Raw genomic sequence first — 23,863 nt, forward strand, 5'->3', positions numbered from 1 at the left:
ATACATACCAGGAATGGACCCTGGATTGTGAACATATACCAGAAAGGGGCCAATGATTGGGGACATACATACTAGGAAGGGGCCCAGGATTGAAGACCTATATTCCAGGATGGGTGACATATATACCAGGAAGGGACCCAGGATTGGGGACATATATACCAGGAAGGGGCCCGGGATTGGGAACATATATACCAGAAAGGGGCCCAGAATTGGGGAAATACCAGGAAGGGGGCCTGGATTGGGAACATATATACCAGGAAGGAGCCTGGGATTGGAAACATATATACCAGGAAGGGGCCCAGGATTGGGGGACTTATAATCTGGGAAGATGCCCAGGATGGGGGACAGTAGTGTAGGATGGGGCTCACTGCTATATAATGAAAGGTTAGGCCTGTTTCACACGTCAGTGGCTCTGGTACATGTGGTGACAGTTTTCTCACGTACCGGAGACACTGACTCACATAGACACATTAAAATCAATGTGTCTCTGCACGTCAGCGTGTTTTCACAGACCATGTGTCCGTTTGAAAAACACAGAGACATGTCAGTGTTCGTGGGAGCGCACGGACCCATTAAAGTCAATGGGTCCGTGAAAAACATGTACCGCACACGGATGCTGTCCATGTGCCGTCCGTGTGCCGTGCAGGAGACAGCGCTACAGTAAGCGCTGTCAACCCCAGCTTGTGGTGCTGAAGCCGCCATTCATTTCTTCTCTCCAGCAGCGTTCGCTGGAAAGAAGGAATGAAAAATCATTGTTTTTTTATTTTTTTTGCGGTTGAAATAAAGTACCCTGTAACCAACCCCCTCCCACCCCCTGTGCGCCCGCCCGCTGGAAATAAAATACTCACCCAGCTCCCTCGATGCCTCCTCTCAGCGCCGCAGATTGTCCTGTATAAGCGGTCACGTGTTGCCTGTTGCCGCTCATTACAGTGATGAATATGCGGCTCCACCTCCCATCACTGTAATGAGCGGTACCACGTGACCGCTCATACAGGACAAGCTGCGACGCCGAGAGGAAGCATCGAGGGAGCTGGGTATTTCATTTCCAGCGGGCGGGCGCACAGGGGGTGGGAGGGGGTTGGTTACAGGGTACTTTATTTCAACCGCAAAAAAAATAAAAAAACAATGATTTTTCATTCCTTCTCTCCAGCGAATGCTGCTGGAGAGAAGAAATGAATGGCGGCTTCAGCACCCAAAGCAGGGGACAGCGCTTACTGTAGCGCTGTCTCCTGCACGGTCCCTGTGGTACCCAGTTGGCACACGGCTGCCGCACGTGTGCCACACTGATGTGCCACGTGAGCTCACGGACACGGATAACGCCGGTACCGGAATTATCTGGACGTGTGGGACAGGCCTTAGAGTGTGTCTTTATAGGATTTAAAATGCTACAAAACCTTCTCCCATCCATTAGAATGTTTAATCGGTCCACAAGGTGCCATCCGTGATTTTCATTGACCTATATACAGTTGTGTGTAGCGTCAAAGCTATGTAGTATACAGCTTAAGCTTTGTACCCAGAAACTACAGTTCCCATGATGCCTTTCTCTCAGGCGGAGCCTTTCCGTGCACATGCTGCTGCAACGTGTACAATGTGTGAAGGTTCCGCTGCAGCAATGATTTCCCCTGTTGTCCTAGTGCCCGGCAATGGGGGAGGCAATGTGGAGTCCTGTATCTGGTATGGGTGGGCTAAGAAGAGACTTGACAAGGTGAGAAAATATGCAAAGCGCCTCTGTGTACTGAGCACAGTGTGAATGTCCGCCAATACGTGACCTGGGGGTTATTGACTTCCCATGATAATGTGTACAGGTAGTCCATGAGCCAAGAACCAAATTTGACGATATCGGTACCAAGCGGAGTGACTAATTCTCTTTGGTATTTTTAGGTAGATGCATGTCTGTAGTTTATTTTTTGATATGATAGCCCTTACATATACGTAGCTTATTAACCCCTTCAGCCCTAGGCCTATTTGTACCCAAGTGCCTAAGCCAATCTGACCTGTGCCACTTCATGGGCTAATAACTTTGGAACGCTTTCACCTATCCAAGCCATTCTGAGATTGTTTTCTCGTGACATATTGTACTTCACGTCAGTGCTAAATGGGAGTCAATATATTTTACCTTTCTATATAAAAAAATGCTAAATATTCGGAAATTTTGGAAAAATCGGCAATTTTTTAACTTTGAAATTCTCTGCTTTTTACAAAAATACTGATACCCCCCATAATAGTTATTAATTTACACTCCCCACATGTTTACTTCATATTGGCATCATTTTGAAAATGAAACCTTATTGTTTTACGACGTAATAGGGCTTATAGTTTTATGCGCAATTTTTCACATTTACAGCAAAACCCACTTTTCAAAGGACCAAGTCACTTCTGAAGTCACTTTAAGGGGCTTACATAACAGAAACCACCCATAAATTACCCCATTTTGCAAACTACACCCCTCAAGCTGTTCAAAACTCATTTTTAAAAACTGTTAACCCTTTAGGTGTTCCACAGGAATTTTAGCATGAGCCAAGAACCAAATATGACGATATCGGTACCACCCGGAGTGACTAGATGTAGTATTTGTAACAAAATTTAATCCAAGTTATGTAAATACACACTGAACATGTCATGTGCATATATATATATATATATATATATATATATATATATATATATATTTATATATATGTGTCTCCATATTATCTTTAACATCGGACTCTGAATCTGACTGTTGTTCTACTGGCTCGTCTTCAGTACCCTTGTTCTGGCATGTCTGTAATCTGCACATGTCTGTGCACTTCAGGCCATTGCTGAGGCAAGTACACTGAGGAAGTTCACATGACCGCACACACTTGCAGGACAGTAGCTGTATAATAGCTTCTGGTGCTGGTGCCCCTTGCATCCACTTGACAACAAGCTTTCCGTCGTTATCTATCATCCAACCGCAGTCTGTTGGGTTTGCAACCCATGGCTGGCTCTGCAGACTTCTCCTCCAGATCGCAGCCTGGTAGTTTGCACGCAGTGCATGCATGAAAAGGCAGTCCTGGCAAGGAGGGAGTTGACTTGACTCTACCACTCCACGTCTGGCACAGAACAGCTGATAACGGAGCCTGTTTACCTCAGTTGTTTGGGTAGTTGGCAGGTACATGTGGCAGGTGATTTCCTGTAACTTCTCAAAAAGTTCGGTAGACACTTCCCATGAACGACCAACTTCCTGAAAGGCATCCTGGTATGTCTTGTTCATCTTCAACTGCTTGAGTGTCGTCATCTTCCCACGGCCAGCGAATGCACTGACGGTGTCACAGCCTGTAAATGCATGCATACCAATCAATGAATCACATACGCTGCCTCCCAATGTTCGGCTCAGAGTGGTGATATCCAGGAATCTTGTCCGGTTCTGTGTACCGCATTTCTGGAACAGGTGGGATGGGATTTTGTGGCACATGCCCAGACACAGGACCATGACATCAGTATCCTCCGAAGTGATGATGACCGACTTGTAACCAGATTCTGCTGCATGAAGAGCATGGAGAAGGAGGCGTGTGTCTGCTTCTTCTTGATTTGACTTAAGGTCAGCAGCCTCTTCCCACTGTTCTTTGGTGATCTTAAAGCAGAGCTGCTCACATGTGACATACAGCTCCTTCTCCTCAAGCTTCTCCCTGTGGTGTTTCGCCTTCCATTCTTCTACCAGAAACTTTATGAGACTTGCCTTGTTGGAGGAACTACTTAGAAGCTTTTTCCACTGCTGGATGTTGTGCCCATGTTGAATGTTCTTGAAATGGATCCCTGTGCCTTCATATCTGTTGACTCTTTCTGTATCTTTGATGGATGTCTCCTTGTAGACGTCAAAGACAATATCAATGCGCTTGCTCTTAGCACCCTCATGGATAGCGCGACTCATTGCTGTGCCTGCTAGCTGGCCAAATGTTGCATTGTTTCCCTTCAGTTTCTGAACCAGGCTCATCCCATCAATGATGGTTGCAGAGGGCTCGGGGATCACTTCTGCAGGACGAGCATTCCTCTCCAACTCCCTTGCGAGGGCAGCCTTGTTGGTCTTGCGGATAGACCCATCACCATTGGCAAGTGCCCATGGCAATGGACCCAGGGGATGAGTCAAGACATCACTCATTTGTAGCTTTCTGTTCTCAGCTACAAGTATCATCTGGCCAAATAGGTTTCTGTCAGCCTTCAAAATTACCTCCTTGCCAAGACCTTGTCTGCGTGTCTTCATTTGGATGTTAGAGAACGTTTTAAGTTTGTTCTTCGTCATCTTGTCATGAAACAATGTAGTTGGCTTATCGGTACCCAAACGCTCATCCTTGAATGTTTGATATGCATCCTCTCCTATACTGTATGCCCCTTGAAGGTCTTTGGCTACATCTGGTGGTGCTACAGTCGCTGTTGACAAACTGATAAGTTCACCATTATGCTCTTTGTTGAAGGGGTTCACCCAACCTGTCTCCAGCAGTTGAACGAAAGATTGGACATCGGCTTCATCTCTTCTAATCCTAGACACCTGTAGGTCTGAATGGCTGAAGTCAGTATATTGTTGGCCTACCAGGGCCCTCAGCTGCCTCAAGTACATACTGCGGTACTCTGATGTCAGGTAGAACCTGGAAACAGCTCCAACTTTGAGGCTGAAGCCTTTTGTGCCCCCTGGTGTCTGGGTGTCTTTGTTGATTGTCTCTTCAATGGTCTGGTCCACAGGAATTCGTCCAAAAGGATTCTTGCTACCGATCTGGACCGAAAAGCCACCTTGCATGAAGTATTCATGGACCTCTGGGTGTTCTATGGGCAGCCGAGACATTGTGGCATAGTAATAGGTTAGGTATCGGGCATAGTTGACCTTGTCATAGGCAAAACACCATGGTATCATCTGTCGGATTGCTCCTAGGTGAAGCATCCAGTTGCCTTCTCTTGAAGCTCGAACCAGGGCCAGCATGGTCTCGACCATGTCCAAGTATGACATCCAGAATGCTGAGAGTTGTTCATTTCTGAGGGTCTCAAGATAAACTTGAAAGAGCTTCAGGGTAAGTGTGCAAGATTCATTATCCAAGAGCTTTTCGAAGGATCCCTGCGACACACTGATGCGAAAGTTTGTGATGTTCTTCAGTGTTTCATCCAGATGGTGAAGGTCCCTTGCATGGTTTTCTTCTAGCCATGGAAGGAAGTTTTTCCATGCAAGCCTCATAAGTGCTTCATAGACCAGCTTGTGTAGTCTCACTGCTCTGTTGTACCTCCGGCCGTCCATCACTCCAGACACTGATCCTTCAGCGATTACACCGGATTCAACACACAGATCTCTAAGGCCTGCATCCTGAAATCTGCTAGGTGACTGTTCCCCCTCTCTCCACAAGTTCCTTACCAGCAGCAGCACACAGTACAGGACTACAGGACCTGTGGTGATGTCACGGCCATGTGATCAGTCACAAGCCTGGGAGGTGTCAGCCTCTACAGAGGGAGATAGGAGCTCTGCAGAGAAGACCGGAGAGTCCTGTTCAGCACAGAACGTGTATGTGTCAGTGTGTGTGCGTGTGTTGGGGCACCTCAGGGTGTCTTCAAATGTGACATAGCCCCCTAGATTTCTTCCAGTAAAATTTGCACTCCAAAAGTCATTTGGCGCTCCTTCCCTTCCGAGGCCTGCCGTTCCCCAATACTGCAGTGTACGACAACATATCGGGTGTTGTTGTGTTCGGGAGAGATTGGTGAACAAATAGTGGGGTGCATTTTTTGCTGGTACACCTCTTAAAAATAAAAAAATGAGCCTAAAATGACACCTTCATGTAAAAAATGCACTTTTTCCATTTTCTCAACCAAGTGTTTCCAACTACTGTGAAACACTGGTTGGGTCAAAGTGGTCACTATACCCCCTAAAAGATTCCTTGGGGGTGTAGTTTCCAAAATAGGGTCACTTTTTGGGGTTTCCACTGTGGGGGTACCTCAGGCAGCCTTCAAATGTGACATGGCCCCCTAGATTTCTTCCAGTGAATCCGCCACCCAAAAACCACATAGCGCTCCTTCCGTGTTGAGCTGTGCTGTGTGCCCATACTTTAGTTTACGAGTACATGTGGGGTGTTTCTATAAACTGCAGAATTAGGGTAACCAAGTTTGGGTTTGCCGTTAACCCTTGCTAGGTTGCAGGTAAAATTGGATTACAATGTAATATCTGGAAAAAAAATGAAATTTTGAAATTTCGCCTTCATTCTGCTAAAATTCCTGTGGAACACCTAAAGGGTTAACAGTTTTTAAAAATGAGTTTTGAACAGCTTGAGGGGTGTAGTTTGCAAAATGGGGTAATTTATGGGTGGTTTCTGTTATGTAAGCCCCTTAAAGTGACTTCAGAAGTGACTTGGTCCTTTGAAAAGTGGGTTTTGCTGTAAATGTGAAAAATTGCGCATAAAACTATAAGCCCTATTACGTCGTAAAACAATAAGGTTTCATTTTCAAAATGATGCCAATATGAAGTAAACATGTGGGGAGTGTAAATTAATAACTATTATGGGGGGTATCAGTATTTTTGTAAAAAGCAGAGAATTTCAAAGTTAAAAAATTGCCGATTTTTCCAAAATTTCCGAATATTTAGCATTTTTTTATATAGAAAGGTAAAATATATTGACTCCCATTTAGCACTGACGTGAAGTACAATATGTCACGAGAAAACAATCTCAGAATGGCTTGGATAGGTGAAAGCGTTCCAAAGTTATTAGCCCATGAAGTGGCACAGGTCAGATTGGCTTAGGCACTTGGGTACAAATAGGCCTAGGGCTGAAGGGGTTAATAAGCTACGTATATGTAAGGGCTATCATATCAAAAAATAAACTACAGACATGCATCTACCTAAAAATACCAAAGAAAATTAGTCACTCCGGGTGGTACCGATATCTGGCCCGGCTCATGGACTAAGGAGCGGAGGCTTCCAGCTTGTGTGCAGTGCCACGGTCTGTGCAGCGCTACAGAAATCCAGAACGCCGAGCAAAAGTATCTGGGTCATTCCATTGCTGCAGGCGGCACAGAGAGTGACAGGAGCCCGCAGGTGTTCTTCTGCACAGGGGATTTCCTCAAATAGCTGAGACTTGTTTGCAAATAAAGGTACTTGTAACTAACAGGCTACGTATTATTATAAATAATAATGTTCACACCATTTGTTTTAAGTGAATCCGTTCCAAAATCCTCAAAAATATATAACTCTTGGAAAACTCTTCTTATTAATCCCTTCACCCCCGGGCAATTTTCTGTTTTCATTTTTTCCTCCCTGTCTTCCAAGACCCGTGACCTTTTTTTTTTTTTTTTTTTCATTTTTCCATCAATATGGCTCTATGAGGGCTTGTTTTTTTGTGGGACAAGTTCTACTTTTGAATGACGCCATTGATTTTACCATATAATGTAATGGAAAACAGAAAAAAAAATCCAAGTGTGATGAAATAGCAAAAAACTATTCCAAAATTGTTTTGTTTTTTTTATTTACCATATTGACTTTGTAGTAAAAGTGACCTGCCATTCTGATTCTCCAGGTCAGTACGAGTACGCAGACACCAAACATGTATAGGTTATTGTTTACTTAAGTGGTGAAAAACAAAATCCAAAATTTGTATGAACATTTTTTTTTGCATTTGTCGCCATTTTACAAGACACATAACACTCTAATTTTTTGTGAGCTGGGACTGGGTGAGGGCGTCTTTTTTTGTGCCCAGAGCTCATGTTTTTATTGATACCATTTTGGGGTAGATACGAAGTTTTGATCGTCTGTCATTTTATTTTATTGCAGTGTTGCAGCAACCAAAAAACAGTAATTCTTAAGTATCAATTCTTTTTTTCTCATTACGCCATTTTCCGATCTGATTAATTTACTTTATATTTTGATATACCGGACATTTTTGAACACAGCGATACTAAATATCTGTATTTTGTATTTTTTTATTGTTTAATTTTTAAGAGGGCAAAAGGGTGGGTGATTTTGATCTTCTGTGTTTTTTTTATATATGCTTTTTAAAACTCTTTTTTTTTTTTTTTTACTTTAAGGCTATGTTCACACGTTGCGGTTTTTGCTGCGGATCCGCAGCGGTTTTGACGCTGCGGATCCGCAGCAGTTTTCCATGCGGTGTACAGTACAATGTTAACCTATGGAAACCAAAAACCGCAGTGCACATGCTGCGGAAAAAAACGCGCGGAAATGCTGCGGTTTATTTTCTGCAGCATGTCAATTCTTTGTGCGGAATCCGCAGCGGTTTTACACCTGCCTCATTATAGAAACCCGCAGGTGTCTAAAACCGCAGTGGAAACCGCACAAAAAAAACGCAATAAAATCCGCAGTACTTTTGGCACTGCGGATTTATCAAATCTGCTGTGGAAAATTCCGCAGCGGAATCCGCAACGTATGAATAGTCCCCTTAGGATGAGGTCTGCTTCAAGTTTCCTATCGCCTGTGCTCGCAGTGCTTCAGTCGGCAAGACATTTTTGCGTCACTTCTTTTAACTGCTTCAGAGTTTCCAACCACTTCAGTGGTTAAAAGACATGTTATAAGATGAAGTTTTCATGGTGCTATGCATTATTCTGATCTTATGACACGCTTTTGCAGCACTTTTTTTTTTTTTAGGCTATGTGCACACGTTGCAGATTTGGGTGCAGAATTTTCTGCACAAAATCTGCATCTCCTGGCAGAAAACGCAGGTGCATATTTGATGCATTTTTGTGCGGATTTTATGCGTTTTTTATCTCTGCGGATTTCTATCGTGGAAGGGTGCAGAAACGCTGCAGATCCGCATAAAAGAAGTGACATGTGCCTTCTTTCAATCCGCTGCATTTTCCATGCGGAATTTTCCGCACCATTAGCACAGCATTTTTTTTTTTCCTATTGATTTACATTGTACTGTAAATCACTTTGCGGATCTGCAGCGTTTCTGCGTGGAAAAAAACACTGCAGATCCGCAGGAAATCCGCAACGTGTGCACATAGCCTTAGAGGAATCCACCTGAAAAAGACGCAGTGTGTACATACCCCTCAAAAAGCATTGTCACATCATAAAAAATTTTCAACCTGAAGATTATTCTATGTGAACACCTCAAAAAACTCTGTATGAACATAGTTTAAGACACACCTATACTTCCACTACTAAATTTACATCTTACGGTATGTTGCTTCTGCATAGATTCCACGTGTATAAGTCCATTGTGCACGTACCTTGGTGTTCTAAAGGTATGTGCACATGACATCTTCAGAAAAACTCACCAGATTAGCTCATGTCTAGGAGGAAGACACTTTTAGAAGACTCTTTTGTCCTGAAGCTTCTTTTATGGGTCTTTTTGGTCGTTTTTTGGCAACATCATTGGCCACCAAATCTGAAATATACTATACAGTGGCTTTGAAGCTGAAGCCGCCTGAATAATGGTGTCAGTCATTTCTTTTGACCACGTTTCGTATTTGGGAACCTAAAGCCATTAACAGAACCTCAAAAGTCTGAATATATGAACAGCAAGTCATTTTTACATTGCAGAGCATATGCTCATTCTTTTTAGCATTTATTAACTATTTCAAGTGGATTTTGGAGCTGATCCACCTGAAAAAGACATTATCTGCACATACCCTAATGAAGACTAGTTTAGACACTATATGCAACTCAGCTGAAATTATCAAAAAGTCGCATATACACTCCTGTCTTGCTTCTTGCTCAGCAGTCATTCAAGGACTTACATCTGAATAGACGAAAAAAATTCTTATCCGGTATTCCCCCCGATGTAGCCATTGACTTACAGTAAATTAGGCAAACAGACTACTTTGTAATCTGTTTGATCTGACCCTGGAATTTCTCTTTGGCTATCCCTTTGTCATTGATGTACTCTTCTGGTTTTTGACCTTGAACGCTTTAACTTCCCCACTTCACGACTTGCCCTTGACAAGTGGCTCCAAGTCACAGGAGCGGGATCCACCATGTACTGTAGTATAAGACTTAAAAAAAAAAAAATTGTAAAGTTTAACTGAAGTTATTTTGACTACGGTTATACAAAAACTGACCTATAGCAGTTTCTCCTTTAAAGGTGGCCAGCTATCAGACGGAGTCTTGTTTGGCATACAGCTGTTCCTTCTGATTCCACCCCCAACTGCCAGACACCTATGATGGTGGTTTGTCTTCTGTGAAAACAGAGGATCAGGCATGTTAAAGGGATTGTCCACTACTAGGACAACCCTTTCTTGAACTAAATGGCCCAGATAAAATAAGAAAACCTATGGTTACCTCCGGTGCTGTCGCCATTCCAGCGGTGTCGGCACTCGTGGTCGCAGAGATCTGGTGCGGTGTTGTGACACGTGGTGACCAGAGCACAATCAGCGCTGGCGTCACTGTCCCTGTCTTCATATGGATTGAACATGATGAGGAAGTCAGAAATCAGCTGCAGCCCGGACTTCTTTTTCATGTTCAAAACATACGATGGTGAGGACAGTGACGCCAGCGCTGATCGGGACTGCGAGTGCTGACACTGCTGGAACGTTCCCGGCACAGGAGGTGAGTAAAGGATTTTTATTTTATTGGGGCCAAATATTTAGTTCAAGAAGGGGTTGTCCTGGTAGTGGACAACACCTTTAAAATTCAACATACTCGATCATTCTTTTCATCAGGGGAGTGATGGGACATGACAGAAATAAATCAATTTAAGGCCAGGGTCACAGGGACGTTTATTCTCTCATGCAAGAGAAACTGCAATCAAACTCTGATCCGAGATTGATCCGAGTGTGATCTGATTCTCTCGTAGCACAGGTGAGGAGAAGATGGAGAGCGTAATTTCTCCATCTTTTCCATTGTCTGAGTCCGCAGATGTCAGACTGCACTCACTTGAGAGAATTGGAGCACACTGTGAAGAGAAGATGGAGAACAAAATGTCTCCATTTAATGAGTCCACCTAAATCTGACTGCAGTCCGATGTTTTCACCCAGGGCCGGCGTAAGCACCCGGGCAAGTGCCGGGGCCCTGAGCAGGAAGGGGGCCCACTCGCCGTCGGGGACACTGGCGCGCTATAGTGCAGACACCCCCCGCCTGCTCCGGGCCCCGGCACTTGCGATACTTACCTCTCCCGGTTCGAGCGCTGCAGCGTCTTCCATCCTCTGACTGTGACGTTCAGGTCAGAGGGCGCAATGACATCACCAGTGCACGCCCTCTGCCTGAGCAGTCGCAGCACAGAGAGCAGGAAGATGCCGACTGTGAGGAGTCCAGAGCAGAGCAGCGTCAAGCAACGAGAGGTGAGTATTTCTTTTTTTTTTTTTTTATATATATATATATATATATATATATATATATATATATATATATATATATATTTGGAGCAATATTTGGGGACCATCAGAAGGGGCCCATATATGGAGCATTATATGGGGCTAATTCTATATGGAGTATCTTATGGAGCCAATAATATAGGGAGCATCTTATGAAGCCAATTCTATAGGGAGCATTATATGGGGCCAATTTAATATGGAGCAGTATATGGGGCCAATAGTATATGAAGCATCTTATGAGGCCAATTATTTTTGGAGCATTGTATGGGACCCATTCTGTAAGGAGTATTATATGGGGCCCATTCTGTATGGAGCAATATATGGTACTCAGTATACTGTATGGGGCCGATCATATACCTTATGGAGCATTATATGAGGCCCATTATATATGGAGCAATAGATGGGGCCCATCATATACTGTATGGAGAATTATATGTGGCTCACTATACTGTATGGAGCATTATATGGGGTCAATTCCGTATGGAGCAATATATGCGGCTCATTCTATATGGAGCACTCTGTGGTGCCCATTATACTGTATGGAGCATTATATGAGGCTCATTATTATGTATGGAGCAATATGGGGCTCATTCTGTATAGAGGACTATGTGGTGCCAATTATACTGTATGGAGCGCTATATGGGGCCATTATACTGTATGGGGCTCATTCTGTTTGGAGCAATATATGGGGCTCATTAGTCTGTATAGAGGACTATACTGTCCGGTTTTTGAGCTAATGTAGAATGCACAATAGATATCACTCATGTAATGTAAGAAGTAAGTGAAATATTTGGCATTGTACTATACCTACATTTCTCTGCCGTATCCGTGCATTATGAATTGTGGTATGTGTTAAAGGGGCCCACCGGGACTCTTTCGCCCAGGGCCCATGAAAACATGGAGCCAGCCCTGTTTTCACCTTACCCATAGACTTGAATGGGTGAGTGGCATTCAATTTCAGAGTGAAATTACAGCATTCTGCTGTATTTTTCAGTGGCATATTCTGTCAGTGGAAAAAATTGTGCATCAGCACTGCCCCAATGAATATCATGGGTCCGTGTGCTATCCGATAAAAAAATAATTCAGATGGCATTTGCCCGATGTTTACGCTCGTGTGAGCGAACCCTTAAACTTATTTATTTCTGCCCTGTCCTAACACTCCCCTCATGTCACTCTCAAATTTAAAGACTAGGCAGAGAACCCCATTTAATGTTTTCATTTGTTTGCAGATTCCGAATTTCAAGTGTGTGCTCCGTAACATGCCCGATCCTTGTAAGTATATCTGCATTGTTTATATGCCACCTTTTAAATTCAGTACTGCAATAGGAGTCTTAAAGGAACCTGTCAGCAGGATTGTGCTCAGTAACCTACAGACAGTATCAGGTTGGCGCTGTTATGCTGATTACAATGATACCTGGGAGATGAAATCCGTCTTGTGGTTGTTGTTTAGTCTTTATTTCCAGTTAATGAGATTCTTGTGTCCGAGGGCGGCCTGTGGGGGGTCTTTATGTGGTGCTCTGCTTAGCTATTCATACGGATGGTTTATCCCTCAATTACCTGCCCCCTATTTTACATACTGTATATCTTATTGTTTTGAAAACAAAATTACATTTATCATGGGGGCGGCGTCTGCGTTGTAGCATGATCGGATCTATAATATCCATGTATTCATTTTATTTAGCTACGTAAATTTCTTGAGGGGAAAAAAAATTGTTCTCAAAATAGCGCCAGCCGCGCCTGCTCTGTAGCATCATTCAAAACGTGTTAGATGCTACTGCGCAGGCTCGGATGCGTCATCTTGGTGGAGACAAATGTTTTTTTTCCCTCTAGAAAAATGGCGCCGGCGGTTCCTGTACAGTAGCATCTATCGGATTACAGATATACGTTACTGCACAGATGCAGCCGGTGCCATCTTGTTGGAGACTTTTTTTTTTCCTCTAGCAATATGGCGGTGGCACCTGCGCAGTAGCATCTATCGGCGATCGCCTGCAGAAGGGGATTTTTTTTTCCAAGCTATATATATAATATTCATTTTGTAAACCAGGGGGCAGGGCACTGAGGGATCAGTGCCCTGTCAGAAGCCATACTGATGAATAGCTAAGCAGAGCACCACATAAAGACCCCACAGGCCGCTCCGGACCACGAGCATATCATTAACTGAAAATAAAGATTAAAAACAACAATCACAAGACGGATTTCATTATTATTATTTATTTATATAGCACCATTAATTCCATGGTGCTGTACATGAGAAGTGGTTACATCAAAATACAAATATCACTTACAGTAAACAAAACTAACAATGACAGACTGGTACAGCGGGAAGAGGACCCTGCCCTTGCGGGCTTACATTCTACAGGATTATGAGGAAGGAGACAGTAGGTCGTGGGTTGCGGTAGCTCCGATCGTGTGGAAGTGGTCGTGTGATCATTACAGGTTGTAAGCTTCTTTGAAGAGATGGGTTTTCAGGTTTCTTTTGAAGGATCCAAATGTGGTGGATAACCGGACGTGTTGGGGCACAGAATCACAGAATTCCAGATGATGGGGGATATTCGGGAGAAGTCTTGGAGGCAATTGGGTGAGGAGTGAATAAGTGTGGAGGAGAGAAGGCAGTCTTAGGAGGACCGGAGATTAAGTGAGGGAAGATATTGAAAGATTAGTTTGGAAATATATATAGGAGAAAGCGTATATTGTAAAAGGTTGCCACGCTGAACGGCACTCACAGCTTGAAGTATCGTCCTGTGTACAGAATGGCCACTTGTCTGGCGATGTCCTCATTCACAGTCCAAAGATCCTTGGCAATGGGAGCGTCCTCCCTGAGGTAGCAATCCCCCGAAAAACAACCCGACGCCGTGTATCAGCGTTAGCCACGGCCGATGGCGCCGCTGTGGCATAGTGTAACAGGATCCATCTAGTATTCATTCCAGGTACACCAACAACCTTATTTTGAATTGGTCATGAAACCAGTGGTGTCAGCCATTTCTCAAAAGTGTCACAGGAGCCATTTGTTAATGCAACAACGCCAGGTTGCATGCACTACTGCGAGAAGCCTGCGTGGCCTTGTTACCATAGCTGGCAGGGTCTCCTGATTTGTCTCCCATTAAGCAGATGTGGGACATCATTGGTCAGCAATTGGAAAGAGAGCTGCCAGCAGCGGATCTTGATAATTTCCGTATATAAGTGCATTCAGTGCTGCAGAACATTCCTAAAACAACCATTAACATCCTCATTGATAACATGTCAAAAGCGTATAAGTGCGCTTACTTCCGTGCACAGCACTTTAACTCCGTGCTGAATGAATCAAGATTGTGGGTTATAAATATAAAGTATGACTGGTGGAGAAATATTTAACTTGATTTGTCTGTGTCTTTTTTTCAACCTGTGTGACTGTTTTGAAAATTTTGTTTCCGTTTTTTTTTCATTATTTGCATGTCCGTAACTTATCTGTTCATTCTATGATTTCCATAATTCGACTTTTTCCTTCTTGGTGTTGCAATTTCGATATTGAGGAGAGAGTGTTGTAATTTAAAAAAAAATATATATATATTTTGATTTATGAGTACATTTAACATAAAAAAAATTGATTTCCACAGGTTGTTCACTTTATGGGGTGCTGCATAAATTAAAGGGAACCTGTCACCGGTTTTGTCATATATCATCTAAAACTATGACCTTATTCAGCGCTTGTGCTGCATTCTATAACTAGTTATATAACCCCCTGACTCCCTCTGTATACACGCCAAAAACCTTTTTAAGTTCTCTCGTACTGTATGGTAATCCTGTCAGTCCGGTCCTCCTTCTTTGATTGTTGTGGATGACATCCATCTTGCTGAGCGAAATCTTACGCCTGCGCACTATGCTTTATCCTACTATGGGCAGAGCCGAAAAAATAAGTGTGCATGCGCCGGCGCACTTCTTTCCGGCTCATGTGATGACCCCTTTAAACAAATTCACAAAATGCATTCTAACCAGTCTTGGCTTTCTACAGCCCAGCACTTCATTACGTGTCCTCTTTATTACTGTTCAATTGTGTCACTTTTTGGACAATCTGTTTTGATGTAGGGAAACATTCACCTTATGATATTTGGATAGGCCACATCCAAAATCTACTGAACAAATATAATCTGTGCTTGTTCAGTTTCTAATAGATGCCAGGTTCCTGTTGGCACAATTTACTGTATCCTATGGAGATGTAACATAGTACTTATGCAGGGAATTACAACTACATCTATAGTAGTAGCTCCAAAAATAAGCTAAGAGTATTTCCCTACTTTTGACACACTTATAAAAAAAGAACTCCTTATGAATATACCCTAAACGTATGTTCACACAGAGTTTTTTATGTGGATTTTTTAATGGATCTGTTTCCCTCCATACTTATAATTGCCAATAAACTGGGGTTTATAATCAGCAGACAGGCTGACACAATATCCGCAGTGGAATCTGATTTCTGCATCTTTCACACTCCATAATTAAAGAGAATGTGTCATCCAAAAAGTACCGTACCTACTGTTTAAATCAGGTTTTTCATTATACTTTTTTTTTCTTTTAAATTGTCATTTTTTTCTCGATATCACAATCTATATTAAAATTTGAGATGAGAAATCTTGCAATTTTTCCAGTGATTTCTGCGTCTTGTTTATAATCTAATTTTGTTGTTTCAGGAAATTTGCATAAACGTTAGCACCAATAGACAGACCCTGGCTCTATCCTTTAAATTAAAGCATCTAATGAGCATGTGTAAAGATCATTGTGAAGGGAGGGGTAACAGGGTCAGCTTTGACATCACCTTTTTAAATCATTGTGATTGGTGGATCATGTGTTGTCAGCTATGTTCATATGTTTAGAGGTTTTAACCGCCATTGTAATTTTGCCTCTGATGATAAAGAAACTCCTGTAAATTGTTTCTGAAAGAACAGGAAGTAGGAGTCTAAAAAAGCTCCATTGTGAAAAGTGCAAGATTTCAATTTTTTTTTTGTAATACATATCGTTATATATGAAAAAATGTTTTAAACGTTTAAATGGCGTTCCTAACCTAGCCGAGCACCACGTGGAGAATATGAACTTTATTCTCCCCTGCAGCATTTGGTTTCAGTCACGGGGGCGGCGCCGTTGCGGGTTCACTATACGGAGCGGCAGCTGTAATCGCGCCAACGGCCCTGCATTGGGCCAGCTGTTAGTCAGGGTCGATGACGCGGTTCCAGAGTATTCTCAGAGCGGTGACTGAAATAAGAGAATAAGGCAGCCCCACGGCCGAAATTCTGAAGGATGACAGCTGACATCCTGCGGTATCTGCCTGGCCGGGTTAAAAGACCCCATTATGGCAGGATCCACACCCCCTTCCCCTGTATCCATGGGTGCCAATTGTTACCATGGTACCCTGAGGTCATCTAATTACCCCAAGAGGGGGGAAGATTCTACTGCCTCAGGGGCTCCTCTAATGTAGCCCACAATCTATTCAAACGGAATCTGCTTTCTAAAAGCCAAGTAGCGCTACTTCCCATCCAATCCCATGTACTCAAACATTAGTATACAAGCACATATGGGGTACTGCCACATTCATTAAATATTGCATAACCATTTATGGGGTCCATTTTTCCCTATTACCCCTTGTGGAAATGATAAATTTTGTTCTAGGGAATTTTGTTTTTCTTCACATCTAAAAGTTTTATGAATCACCTGTAGGTTAAGAATGCTCAGTACACCCCTAGATGCATTCCTTGTGGGGTCTAGTTTCCAAAATGGTCTCACTTGTGGGGGTTTCTGCTATTTTGGCATGTCAGGGGCTCTGCAAATGTGACATGCATTCACAAAATATTCCAGACTAATTTACCCTCCAAAAATCAAATGGCGCTCTTTCTTTCCGAGTCCTGCTATGGGCCCAAACAGCATTTTTTGACCACATATTGGGTATTTTCGTGTTTGGAAAAAATTGTGTAACAAATTATGCGTCCATTTTTTTTCTTACTATTAGTGATGAGCTCAAGTGCTCATTACTCAAATTTTCCTAGGGTGCTCAGGTATGCACCAAGTATCGCGGGTGTTCAAGTGACATGTTCGAGTCCTCGCTCCGCATGTTTCATGGATGTTAGACAGCTACAAAACATGCGAGGATTGCCTGACAGGGGCTGCTGTATTTGCAGAGAGAAAGTGTCGTGCAGCGACCCTTACAGACCTGCAAAGAATAATGGCAGATCCCAGTGGCTGCATTAAAAATTATAAAAAAAAAAACCAATTCAATAGAACACAAGTTAAATCAACATGTTATAATTTTTTATTATGATTTATTATTATAGCACCATTTATTCCATGGCGCTATACATGTGTGGAGGAGTATACGTAATAAAAAACAGGTACAATAATCTTAAACAATACAAGTCACTACAGGTACAGGAGGAGCGAGGACCCTGCCCGCGAGGGCTCACAATCTACAGGGGATGGGTGAGGATACAGTAGGTGAGGGCAGAGCTGGTCCTGTGTGGTGGTTACTGCAGCTTGTAGGCTTGTCATATGTGGTCATGAAGGTTAAAATTGGCTCGGATAAATTAAACCTATCAAGAAGAGAGAAATGTGAATTCTAATAGAAGAAGAAGAATATAAGCTTTAAATTGCGTAATGTTCTTAGCCTCACACTTTACAACTATGCTGCAATCATGTAATATTTGTTATTTTCACTTCTGAAATCTAGTCACAGCACGAGAATCAGTATGGCTGCCGTTCATGGCATCAGAACTGCAGTGTGACAGCAAGACCATACTGATAGGGCACAGCTCCGGAGCAGCGGCAGCCATGAGGTATGGATAATCCCTTGCGCCACATTACAATCATTCAATTGATCTACATAAAACATATGGAGGAACTAAATGTAACCCTGCAGTATGAGACCAAGATTCCAATTGACTACTTCTACATTTTCTCTATGTATTGTAGGTTTGCCGAAACACATCAAGTGTTTGCAATAATTCTTGTGGCAGCGTACACTTCTGACTTGGGAGATGAAAACGAAAGAGAAAGTGGTATGTTAATAATTACAGTACCTGAACAACTTAAAGGGAATATATCACCTGGTTTTTGCTAACCCAGCTGAGAGCAGCATGCTGTAGGGGCAGAGACCCTGATTCTAGCGATGTTTCACTTACTAGGCTGCTATTGCAGTTTTAATAAAATCACAGTTTTGTCTGCTGCAGATCTAGCAGTTCGCTAAATGCTGAGCTCTATATAACCCCGTCCACACCACTGACAGATTTCTGTGTACACTGTGCATAGGCAGAAAGCTACCAGTCAGTGTTGGGAACAGGGCTAGACTGAACTCATGAATATGGAGCATTACATGCTGTGGCGTAAGGGGTGCCCTAGAGTAAAATTTGCCCCACACGAACATGTTTCAGATGTACAGACGCTGTAAAAATGTTCTCCGTCCTGGCCCCTAAGCTGTAATAATGGCCCCATCCTGACCCCTAACCTGTAATGATGTCCCCCATCTCTGATGTCATGCGCCGCCTGCGATGTGCATCCCGACGTCAGCTGCTGTGATCTGATTTGCCGGCGGCCTGTATGGCTGTTGCGGTGCAGGGAACAAGCAATTCTCTGCACAGCAACATTTCTTTAGATGTGTATTCAGCTGAAAACGGGGCTAGGATCAGGCGGCCGCCTGGTTAGACGGGCCCGGTTGCATACTTTGTGACAGCCATCGTTCCGCCCCTGAATTCATGGCAGTTTCTAGTCCTCTAGTCATAATATCCTGCTGATGAAACAGTGATTTTTATCACAACTACAGCTAGCAGCCCAGTAAGTGACACATTGCCGCTCAGCTTCTGTTTGCATACTTTATACAATGGATCCCTTTTTGATTTGTCTGTTCCTAAAACAGAACGGACGAACAATGTCCAAACAGACACGTGAACGAAGTCTAAATGTTTCTTTTTTTTTGTGTCATAGTATAACATCGGTGGGTGTCTTGAAAGGGTTGTCTCATCATACTAAATTTTTAAAATTGCGAAAAGACCGGAGAAAATCTGAGTATTTTGGTTAAAAAGAGTATTTCATTATTAACATATCACAATAAAGGCTAGGTACAAAACACAAAATAGTAATAGTGAAAAAGGATGATGTGTAAGATCACCTGTGCCTAGTACCCCATCAGAAAGTGCAAGCAAATGGGAAGCGTTTTATCAATAAAGTGCAAAGGTAAATGTGACCAAATGGTCTCAAGTAAACATATCTGAAGCAACACTTACAAACAAGTAGTAGATGGCACCGGAATAGATCCAACAGAGCCCACAACGTACGTTTCGCTTCTTAGTTTGTAGCTTTCTCAAGGGGATAACTGCTAATCTCGTCTTTTCATAATTATATGGAGTTGGTTACTCTTTTTCCCTTTGGGGTTTTGTTTTGCCCAATTTGGTGCATGGTTTTGTGATAATGAGGTTATCTGGCATTTATGTATTTTTAAAATTGCAACGTGTTTGTAAAATGAAGCAACTTGACAATTTACTTCTTACTAAAAAGGTGTCCTGGGTGAGGAGACAGTTCTTGACAGAGGAGGAAAGAAGGAGTTGGGGTCAGAGAGCGGGAGAGGGAAGCTAGTAAAGTCGTGCACTGAGCAGATCCAGGAAAAGACCAAGTCCAGGGTATTCCCATCTTCATGTGTAGAAAAGTTAGTAAACTGAGAGAGGCCGAATAAGGAGGTTAGAGAAAGGAGATAAGAGGTAGATTGGGAGAGGGGATCATCGATGGGGATGTTAAATTCGCCCATGATGAGTGAGAATGGCACAGGATAGAAGGGAAGGAAGCCAAATGGCAAAGTGATCCAAGAACTGATGGGAGGAGCCCGGGTGAAGGGGGTGCGGGGGCGATAATCTGCCACTTGCAGGTAGAGGGGTTTGAAGAGTCTAAAGGTACCGTTACACTAAACGACTTACCAACGATCACGACCAGCGATGCGATCGTTGGTAAGTTGTTGTGTGGTCGCTGGGGAGCTGTCACACAGACAGCTCTCTCCAGCGACCAACGATCAGGGGAACGACTTCGGCATCATTGAAACGGTCTTCAACGATGCCGAAGTCCCCCTGCAGCACCTGGGTAACCAGGGTAAACATCGGGTTACTAAGTGCAGGGCCGCGCTTAGTAACCCGATATTTACCCTGGTTACCATTGTAAAAGTAAAAAAAAAAACAGTACATACTCACCTACTGATGTCTGTCACGTCCCCCGCCGGCGTCCACAGGGTTACGTGCTGCTGCCAAGAGCTTCCTGCACTGACTGAATGTGTCAGCGTCGGCAGCAGCGGTGACGTCACCGCTGTGCTCTGCTTTACGGCAGACATCAGAAGGTGAGTATGTACTGTTTTTTTTTTTACTTTTACAATGGTAACCAGGGTAAATATCGGGTTACCCTGCACGGCCCTGCGCTTAGTAACCCGATATTTACCCAGGTTACAAGTGAACACATCGCTGGATCGGTGTCACACACACCAATCCAGCGATGACAGTGGGTGATCAGCAACGAAATAAAGTTCTGGACCAGCGATATCACAGCAGGATCCAGATCGCTGCTGCGTGTCAAACACAACGAGATCGCTATCCAGGACGCTGCAATGTCATGGATCGTCGTCGTTCTCGCTGCAAAGTCGCTTAGTGTGACGGTACCTTAAGGCTATGTGCACATGTTGAGTAAATGGATGCAGAAATTTCTGCATCATTTCTTCATCTCTTGGCAGGAGAAAGGCAGCTGCAAAAACTTGCATATTTAAGTGAAGTCAATGGTGAAAATGCACAGAGAATTGACATGCTGCAAATTATTTTCTGCACCAAATCTACAAGTCAAAAAAAAGCACAGTGTCCATGACACTTCAGGTTTCTCATTCACTTTTCTAGCATCAGGTTTTGTTAACAAATCCGTGCGTGAAAAATGCAACGTGTGCACATAGTCTAACAGTGTGGAGTTCAAAGGAAGGAAACATGTGAGGGTACTGTGGGAATAACCGGGAAAGCACATTGTGATGAAAGGGGCAGACCAACTCCTCCACCTTGTCTGTTCTCAGGTCTCTGAGGCAGTATGTGAAAATTTCAGCCCACCTATATTGCGTATAGTGGATAGACAGATTAGGGGAGCACGGTGACTCATTTATTATTATATTTATTATTATAGTCATATACGTTTTACTCTGATGCTGCCGCATTTCAGAGAAAACATACAAGTAGTATCCAGCTGTGGACGATACAGCCAGGAATATTAGGTCAAATGCTGATCCCCAGCGGCTTCTCTCTGCCCTAGACTAACAGGAGGCCCCTGCGTTTGTACTTCGGATAGTTGACATTGACATGCTGAATCCTAAAGTAGGTGTGTAAAATACGCTCACTCTGCTTGTTGCCGATTCCAGCGGTCGTCACGTGATCACTAACATGCGATTTGCAGACTTATGATCATGTGCTTCTCTCATCTGAAAATTAGAACAATGAGAGAAGCAGGAGAAGATGACGCGAGCGTGACAGTTGCATAGAAATACACAACACTGTCACGATCAGGTCGGTTGAGGTGCCGGGCCAGTTCGCGCAATGCGATTGTCGGCTGTGTTATACACATCCATCTGACTGTGCCCTTAAAGTAAGATTGACACTGAATATTGTCACTGATGTCAGGATCTAATATTCCCAGCTGAACATTGCGCAGAGCATAATACTGCCACTGTGCGCCCTGGTGCCAGCTCTTATGCAGGAACACAACACACCCAGCCATTAAAATAATTTTATTTATATAATACCAGCACTTTACAATTAAGCGGGGACATGTACAGACAAAAACAATACACAGTAACAGTTACAGGACGAGTGAATGTTCTGCTCGCAAGCTTACAATCTATAACAGAGGTGGGCAACCAATAGGCTGAAATTAATTCTGCTCAATATTATTATTAACTATTATAATTATCACTTAATATTAAGCAGAATTAAGTATACCGACATCACCTGTATACAGTATGAGCCTGCATACAGCCCCCCATCTACTGTTAGGGTTCCCACATAACCTCCCATATACAGCATGTGCCCCACATAGCCTGTTATATACAGTATGAGCCCCCCACATAGCCTACCATATACAGCATGTGACCCACAGAGAATATTATATACAGTGAGCCCCCCATAGTCTCACTTTATACAGTATTACAGTATGAGCCCCCCAAATAATATAATATATATACACACACACACACACACACACACACACACAAATCCCATACTAATTGGAAAAAACCACACATACTTCTCTCGCTCCCGTTGCCCTGGCGCTCTGCTCCTGTGCACTGAGAATCAGCAGCAGTGTGATGAAATGACATCTTCGTGCCTGCCTCTCACACGCTGATTGGTGGAAGAAGGAGCCAGCAGCCCCATCCACCACTACTGTCTGCATCCTAAGGATGCAGATAGCGAGGGCACGGTGCGGTCCGTGGGCCAGTTTCGACCCTTCGGGTGTCTCGGTCCGCTGGCCGCACTGGAACAGCCAGAGGGCTGCAATTTGCCCAGGTCTGATCTATGAGACCGTGTAAAATCTATAAAATGAATTAAAAGGGAACCTGACAGCTAATACATGCTGCCCGTTCCATGGTTATTAGTTGGGTGGTTGTCAGTGTGTTTAGCCCAATAGATGGGAATAAGCATTCTTACAAAGGGTTGTCGATTATTGGCTTATCCAAATGAGTCATAACACTGGAAAAATAATTCAAATGAGTTAGTTCACAGGAATAAAATATTTACTCTAAATTGTAATAAGCCATTTGTCAATTGTGAACAACTATCATTTTCTCTTAGGTTATTTCAGTCGTCCTTGGCAATGGGAAAAGATTAAATCCAACTGTCACCATATTATCCAGTTTGGTTCCACAGATGATCCATTCCTTCCTTGGCACGAGCAGCAGACGGTTGCTGATAATTTGGGTGCCGAGTTGCACAAGTACACCGATCGCGGACACTTTCAGAATACGGAGTTTTATGACCTTCTTGACGCTACAAGGAAACTTATTCCCACTCCAGTGTAAACACGATCCTGCACTGTCCATCCGGCTATTCCTTGCTGAGTATTAACATGTCCTGTCCCGATTTGGAACATTGTCTAAATTTTATATTGTCATGTAACTACTTTTCCCTCATCTGTTACACATCCTGTAAATAAATCAAATTAATGAACATGTTTCTGTATTGCCTCAAATTCTATCAATTATTTTTTTTTGTAACAGTTACCTTAACATTTGCTGCATTCTGCTACATTGTACCATCTTACAAGACTGTCAATGGAAGGAACAAATATATATTTTTGGCTGTTTAAACCTTCACAACCCATTATTGTTATTAATCGCTGATGCATCTGAATTGTAGACAGGAGCATGTGTCTGCACTATATGGAGATTCAGTAGTGTGAACAGAGCCTAAGGTTCCACTAGGACAGGCCGGTAATTGTAAAAAAAAAGTTTCCTTTCAGATTTGCTAACCAGGCTGTCAAGCACCCGGCCCACGGATGGTTGGATGATTTGATTGTTCGTGTCGTCAATGAGATCGTTATTCTTGGCAGCACATCGTCCAGTGTAAACAGAAGATGTGCTGCTGATAGCTACGATGTT

General features: G+C 43.2%; 1 protein-coding gene across 2 annotated transcripts; it reads left to right on the forward strand.

Annotated features, from left to right (window-relative positions):
- Positions 1-1,544: 1,544 nt before the first annotated feature.
- Positions 1,545-23,436, forward strand: RBBP9 (RB binding protein 9, serine hydrolase). Of its 2 annotated transcripts, none has more exons than XM_077282821.1 (5): positions 1,545-1,705; positions 12,480-12,522; positions 17,939-18,044; positions 18,181-18,266; positions 19,759-19,934. In XM_077282821.1, the coding sequence occupies exons 1-5, from the start codon at positions 1,589-1,591 to the stop codon at positions 19,917-19,919; spliced, it is 513 nt and encodes a 170-aa protein (XP_077138936.1). In that variant the 5' UTR covers positions 1,545-1,588; the 3' UTR covers positions 19,920-19,934. The 2 variants fall into 2 exon arrangements, with proteins under 2 accessions (XP_077138936.1, XP_077138935.1); XM_077282820.1 differs by lacking the exon at positions 19,759-19,934 and adding an exon at positions 23,058-23,436 and having other exon boundaries at positions 1,547-1,705.
- Positions 23,437-23,863: the final 427 nt, after the last annotated feature.

Source organism: Ranitomeya variabilis, chromosome 2 (genome assembly GCF_051348905.1).
Source record: "Ranitomeya variabilis isolate aRanVar5 chromosome 2, aRanVar5.hap1, whole genome shotgun sequence".
In the NCBI taxonomy this organism is placed as follows: domain Eukaryota; kingdom Metazoa; phylum Chordata; class Amphibia; order Anura; family Dendrobatidae; genus Ranitomeya; species Ranitomeya variabilis.

Excerpts from the sequence above, each read along its gene's own strand:
- RBBP9 (XM_077282820.1), top strand. The coding sequence starts at position 1,589 with ATGTGTGAAGGTTCCGCTGCAGCAATGATTTCCCCTGTTGTCCTAGTG. Across the intron at positions 1,706-12,479 it reads CTAAGAAGAGACTTGACAAG|ATTCCGAATTTCAAGTGTGT; the intron begins GTGAGAAAATAT and ends ATTTGTTTGCAG. Across the intron at positions 18,045-18,180 it reads GGAGCAGCGGCAGCCATGAG|GTTTGCCGAAACACATCAAG; the intron begins GTATGGATAATC and ends TATGTATTGTAG.